Source organism: Arachis duranensis, chromosome 10 (assembly GCF_000817695.3).
Source record: "Arachis duranensis cultivar V14167 chromosome 10, aradu.V14167.gnm2.J7QH, whole genome shotgun sequence".
Classification (NCBI taxonomy): domain Eukaryota; kingdom Viridiplantae; phylum Streptophyta; class Magnoliopsida; order Fabales; family Fabaceae; genus Arachis; species Arachis duranensis.
In genome coordinates, this window is record NC_029781.3 from 40,832,684 (window position 1) to 40,839,695 (window position 7,012).

The following is a 7,012-nucleotide window of genomic DNA, read 5'->3' on the forward strand; positions in this document are numbered from 1 at the left end:
ACATTCAATACCAAAATCCTACTCGGAATACCACAAACAAGGATAGACTTTCCAGATTCCCAAAATCCTACTCAAAATACCACAGACAAGGTTAGACTTTCCGGATTCCCATGAATGCCGCCATCTATCTAGCTTATACCACGAAGATTCTATTGGAGAATCTAAGAGATATGCGCCCGGCCTAAAGTAAAACGGAAGTGGTTGTCAGTCACGCGCGTTCATAGGTGAGAATGATGATGAGTGTCACGGATCATCACATTCATCAAGTTGAAGTGCAACGTATATCTTTGAATAAGAACAAAAGAGAATTGAATAGAAAATAATAGTAATTGTATTGAAACTTGAGGTACAGCAGAGCTCCACACCCTTAATCTATGGTGTGTAGAAACTCCACCGTTGAAAATACATAAGTGAGAGGTCCAGGCATGGCCGAATGGCCAGCCCCCGTGATCTGAGAACAAATCATCCCAAGATGTCTAATACACTAGTAAAAAGTTCTATTTATAATAAACTAGCTACTAGGGTTTACATGAGTAAGTAATTGATGCATAAATCCACTTCCAGGGCCCACTTGATCTATCCACAAGCTGAGGCTTTTCTTGGAGTTGAACGCCGAGTTATAGCGTGTTTCTGGCGTTCAACTCCGGGTTGTGACGTGTTTCTGACGTTTGACTCCAGACAACAGCATGTACTTGGGGTTGAGCGCCACTTTACGTCCTCAATTCCCGAATAAAGTATGAACTATTATATATTGCTGGAAAGATCTGAATGTCTACTTTCCAACGCCATTAAGAGAGCTTCATTTAGAGTTTTGTAGCTCCAGAAAATCCATTTTGAGTGCAGGGAGGTCAGATTCCAACAGCATCAGGAGTCTTTTTGTCAGCCTTTTTCAGAGTTTTGCTCAAGTCCCTCAATTTTAGCCAGAAATTACCTGAAATCACAGAAAAACACACAAACTCATAGTAAAGTCCAGAAATGTGAATTTTACATAAAAACTAATGAAAACATCCCTAAAAGTAGCTTGAACTTACTAAAAACTACCTAAAAACAATGCCAAAAAGCGTATAAATTATCCGCTCATCAGCTATCAATCATGTGGGCCCCTTTCTCTCTCCTGAAAATAAAACCAAAACTCTATCAGTAATGACAAAAGAATCCTCCATATTACTTGTTAATATGAATGAATGAATATACAACTGATGAGTGTCCCTTGGGACACCAAACTTAATCCCAGTGCATCATAATAAATTGGGTTTTTTAATGTGTTCATAAAGGGTAAAATAATTCCAATCCTTTCATATCCTTTTTCTTTTAACCTCTTCTGAACACAATTAAATCACGTTCATGTTCTCACCAATATATTAAATGCTTTCAAATTGAGTAATATTGGGCTTGCTTAGGTGATCTTTGTATGGTGGTGGCCACACCAAACTTAATTTCTGGGCTTACACTTCAAAATTAATTTATCCAAATAGTTGTAAGCCTAGATTAAGTGGGTAAGTGGCCACACCAAACTTAGCCTTTTAGCTAGTTCACAGCCCAATCACTCATCATCAGTAAATGTATTCATCAAATTGCATTTCCAGAATAGAAGAAAACAGAATGTAAGGGTCTCCTAACTACCAAAATTGACATTAGACTTCCTAATCTACCACCTACAATCTACTTCTAGAAGGCAACGAAACACAATTATTAAAACTGAAACTTAAACTACCTAAATCGACAATTTTAAACTACTTCTAAGAAAGTAGTAATTCAAAAGGATATAAAGTGTTGTGGTGCCCCCCAACTAGCGCTTCTTTACTGTCACTAGCTTGACACTCCTCCATCTTTAGTTGAGCTTGTAGCTCGCTCTCTGCTCCTCCAAAGAGCCTCTCAAGTAATGTTTGAGCCTATGGCCATTGACAGTGAAAGTTCTCTGAGTTTTGTCCTCCATGAGTTCTACATGACCATATGGGGATGCCTTAAGGACAGTAAAAGGTCTTGACCATCGAGACTTAAGTTTCCTTGGGAAGAATTTGAGTCTTGAGTTGAATAGTAGCACTTTCTGACCTTCCTCAAACTCTCTCCTTGCTATCTTTTGATCATACCATCTCTTAGCTTTTTCCTTGTAGATTTTGGCATTTTCATATGCTTGAGATCTAAGATCTTCCAATTCTTGCAATTGCAAGATCCTTTTCTCCCCTGCAGCATTTCCATAAAAGTTTAGTAGCTTGAGTGCCCAAAAGTCTTTCTGTTCAAGCTCAAGGGGTATATGACATGCCTTCCCGTACACCAACTGATATAGGGTCATGCCTATTGGTGTTTTGAAGGCTATCCTATATGCCCAAAGAGCGTCATCCAGTCTCTTCGACCAGTCCTTTCTTTAAGCTCCCACGGTTTTCTCTAGGATTCTTTTTAACTCTCTGTTTGATATCTCAGCCTGCCCACTTGTTTGAGGGTGATAAGGTGTTGCAACCTTATGTTTCACTCCATATCTCAAAAGTAAGGTCTCTGATGGTCTGTTGCAGAAGTGTGTCCCTCCATCACTAATGAGGGCTCTAGGAATTTCAAACCGGCTGAAGATGTTTCTCCTAAGGAAGCTCACAACCACCCCATTGTCATCTGTTGGGGTTGCAATAGCCTCTACCCACTTAGAGACATAGTCCACTACCACTAAAATGTACTTATTGTGTATGAGGTGGGGAATGGACCCATGAAGTCAATCCCCCATACATCAAATAGTTCAAGTTCTAGTATGAATTGTTGTGGCATCTAGTTTTTCTTAGGTAGGTTCTCAGCTCTTTAGCATTCATCACATCTTGACACCAATTCCGTTGCATCCTTGAAAATGGTTGGCTAGTAGAACCCACATTGTAGCACCTTGGCTGCGATTCTTTCCCCACTAAAATGGCCTCCATATGCAGATCCATGACATTGTCAAAGAACTTCTTGTCCTTCCTCATGGGAAATGCACCTTCTCAAGATTTCATTAGCATACTTTTTTGAACAAATAGGGCTCATCCTAGATATAGTGTTTAGCATCTTTGATTAGCTTTCTCCTCAAGTGTTTGTTGATGTTGGTTGGTAGTTTCCCAATAGCCTTAAAGTTAGCTATGTCTGCAAACCAACGGGCTTCTTGGATCATCATCAACTGCTCATCAGGGAAGCTCTCATTCACTACAAATTGGTGTGCCTCTTCTTCTTCTTGGGGAATCCTTGAGAGGTGGTCAGCCACTTTCTTCTTTGCTCCACTCCTATCTTTAATTTCAATGTCAAAATCTTGGAGTAGCAGGATCCATCTTATGAGTCTGGGCTTGGACTCTTGTTTGGTAAGTAAGTATTTCAGTGCTGCATGATCAGTGAATACAATTACTTTAGAGCCAATAAGATATGATCTAAATTTATCAAAAGCAAAGACAATGGCAAGTAATTCCTTCTCGGTGGTGGTATAGTTCCTTTGATTCTCATTAAGGACCTTGCTGGCATAGTAAATGACATGCACCAATTTGCCATTCTTCTGTCCTAAAATAGCCCCCACAGCAAAATCTGATGCATCACACATCAACTCAAAGGGTAAATCCCATCATGGTAGTGCTATGATAGGCGCAAAAGAGAGTTTGTTCTTAAGTTCTTCAAAGGCTAACATGCATTCATTGTCAAAAACAAAAGGTGCATTAGAGACAAGTAGGTTGCTCAAAGGTTTGGCAACCTTGGAGAAGTCTCTAATGAACCTCCTGTAGAAGCCAGCATGCCCTATAAAACTTCTAATTGCTTTGACATTACAAGGTGGGGGCAACTTTTCAATCACCTCCACCTTAGCCTTGTCCATCTCTATGCCCCTTTTTGAGATCTTATGACCAAGAACCACCCCCTCTGTAACCAAAAAATGGCATTTCTCCCAATTCAAAACAAGGTTGGTTTCTTGGCATCTCTTTAACACCAAGGCTAAGTGGTGCAAGCATTTAGAATATGAGTTACCAAACACAGAGAAGTCATCCATAAACACTTCAAGGAATCTTTCAATCATGTCTGAAAATATGGAGAGCATGCATGACGTTAGGATTTTTGCTAGTAAAGAATTTGTAAAAATATAGTCGCGTTGTGAGTATAGATTCTAAACCAATAGAAAATCCCATCGTACAAACGTTTTGGTTGTCACAAGTAACAAACACCTTTAAAATTGATAACTGTTCCGAGGGTTACCTGAAACTGTAGGTCGATCTCGTCCGAGATCTTCTATGCGGATCAGAGCTATTGTGTCTGACTTGTTAGACTGGGTGACGGTGCTGATCCTTCGTCCCCGGAGGGTGGGGGTACCTGTAAGGGACTCCGATGCTTAAGTTAGCAAGGGTATTAAACATGATTTGAGTAGAATCAGAGTATTCGTTATACCTGGGTGCTCCAGTGTATTTATAATGGTGAGATGTGGCCTCCTGTGGATAAGATAAGTTAGTTATCTTATCTTATCTTTATCTTATCTTTAAGTGAGGTCATCTTTATCTTTCAAGGGAACCGCCTTCATCTCTATGGGCTTGGGCTGCCCTTGGATTTGGGATGTGTTCCTCTATTTGGACCCTTTTGTTTGGGCTTTCCTATGACTTGGCCAAGCTCTTTGAGAAGAGGTCGGGTTGTCCTGACCTGAAGAGGTCAGTCGCTTTATCTGTAGAACATCCCGGGTCAGACAGCTCGACCCATGGTATGAACAGTGCCCCTGCTTGAGCTCGGTCTTCCCTTTTTTTGAGGTTGAGTCCTTAACATCGGTCCTTCTTTGGTGAAGCCGAACACAAGCATTTTGTCGATTCCTTTGTAGCAGCTTTTGAATGTAGAGCGTTTCCTCAAAAGCGCGTGCTTTTATATCGACGCTTTGGGAACGTGCGAGGGTTTAATGCCTTCCTTAATTTTAGCATTAATTGCCCCGTTTCCCTCTGGCTCTTTATTTCGATTTTGAAAGCCTAGAAATGGTTTCTCTCTTTTCGCCCTTTTCATAACTTTCTTTTCTCCGCTTTCTCCACTCTCTGTTTTTTTGTTTGCGCTTTTGCTTCCTTTGTGTTGCCACATTATTTGGCGTTTCTGGAGCTTCTGTTTTTGCCTGGAGTTTCACGTTTATTCCCGTGGCATTGCTCTTGTTCGCATTCTTTCTTTTGTGAGAAGGGGTTCTCGAATTCCGTCTTCCATCTTCAGTTTTCTTTAAAGCTCGCTGCTCTTTCCAGGTTGGTACTAGCTTTCTTGCTTCTTTCGTAGCTTTGTCTTCAGTTTTTTGGTGAAGTTTTGATTTTGCATGTTTGAAAGTTTGAATCTTTTTCGTGGTCTTGTATTTGCTTGTGGCTGTAGCGTGTTTTTCCTATCTTTCTCCTATGGGTTTTCTTGGTATTTCTGTCGAGGCTTTCTAGGGTTTTATTATTGGTTTTGGTTGTTTCCTATCTGATACTCGATCTGCATCTGTTCCTCACTTTTGGAGATTGCCTGATCTTGAAAAAAGGTTGCATCTTTAATGGTTTCTGCATGGCGTGCTTGATGTTTGGGAATGCTTTTCGCTTGGTAGGCTTTGTAATGATTTTCTGTGTTTTTCTTTGGTGAAAAGTGTTTGTTGTTTTGAGTTCTTTTTTGAGAAATGCTGGGATGCAAGCTGTAGATTTTTAATGGAAACCTTGCTTTGTTACTGCCTCCAAAGGATGCCCCAAGACTTTGGTTTGAGTTTTGGGGTTTTCCTTTTCTTTCTTTCATCGCCTGAGAAGTATTGACCGAATTGTTTTCTCCCTTTGTCCGAGATGTTTGTAGTAACCCCATCTTCTTTTCTCACTTGTAGGATTAGTTGGCCTCATGTCTTCTCTCAATAACATTGTAGAGATGTCTTCCAGAGTTCTCAAAGGGATGTCCGATTGGCTGGACTCCCTAGTTTTGTTGTGTGTTTCTGTTATGGATGCTGAGTTTTGCACAAAGCTGAGGAAGCGCCATAGGATATGTGGTAACAATGCCTGTGAGGAGGATTATGAGCTTGTTGCTCCTGATTCTGACGAGAGAGTTTGTTTTCCGACATTCGTTGAGGGATAGCGCCCCTTCTTTTATGCTTATGAATACTTCTTCAGTCAGTTGAATGTTACTTTTCCTTTTACTGCTTTCGAGACCGACCTGTTGTAGTCGTGTAACATTGCCCCATCCCAGCTTCACCCAAATTCCTGGGGTTTTATTAAAATTTTTTAGCTTCTCTACCGAGAATTAGATGTAACACCCTCTCAAACTCTTTTCTTTTACTTGTTTGTTTCCGCCAAGTCTGGCGGTTCTTCAAAAAAGAAAGCTTCCTGGGTTTCCTTCATGTCTGCCCAGGGCCATAAAGTTTTTGCTATGTATGACGAGTCCTTTAAGGATGGTGCACGAAATTGTGATCATCAATTGCACCATCAACATGGTACGCACAATTGTAATCTCACTTCTTTATCACAACTTCGTACAACTAACCAGCAAGTGTACTGGGTTGTCCAAGTAATAAACCTTACGCGAGTAAGTGTCGATCCCACAGAGATTGTTGGTATGAAGCAAGCTATGGTCACCTTGTAAATCTTAGTCAGGCAAACTCAAATGGTTATGGGTGATATACGAATAAAACATAAAGATAGAGATAGAGATACTTATGCAATTCATTGGTGGGAATTTCAGATAAGCGTATGAAGATGCTTGGTCCCTTCCGTCTCTCTGCTTTCCTACTGTCTTCATCCAATCCTTCTTACTCCTTTCCATGGCAAGCTGTATGCAAGGGTTTCACCGTTGTCAGTGGCTACCTTGCATCCTCTCAGTGGAAATATTCAACGCACCCTGTCACGGCACGGCTATCCATCTGTCGGTTCTCAATCAGGCCGGAATAGAATCCAGTGATTCTTTTGCGTCTGTCACTAATGCCCAACCTTGAGGAGTTTGAAGCTCGTAACAATCATTCAATCATTGAATCCTACTTAGAATACCACAGACAAGGTTTAGACTTTCCGGATTCTCTTGAATGCCGCCATCAGTTCTAGCTTATACCACGAAGATTCCG

The 7,012-nt window shown here is 40.8% G+C and overlaps 1 protein-coding gene across 1 annotated transcript; it reads right to left on the minus strand.

Moving 5' to 3' along the window:
- Positions 1-1,831: 1,831 nt before the first annotated feature.
- LOC107469916 (uncharacterized) lies at positions 1,832-2,293 on the minus strand. Its single transcript, XM_016089305.1, has one exon. The coding sequence runs from the start codon at positions 2,291-2,293 to the stop codon at positions 1,832-1,834; it is 462 nt and encodes a 153-aa protein (XP_015944791.1).
- Positions 2,294-7,012: the final 4,719 nt, after the last annotated feature.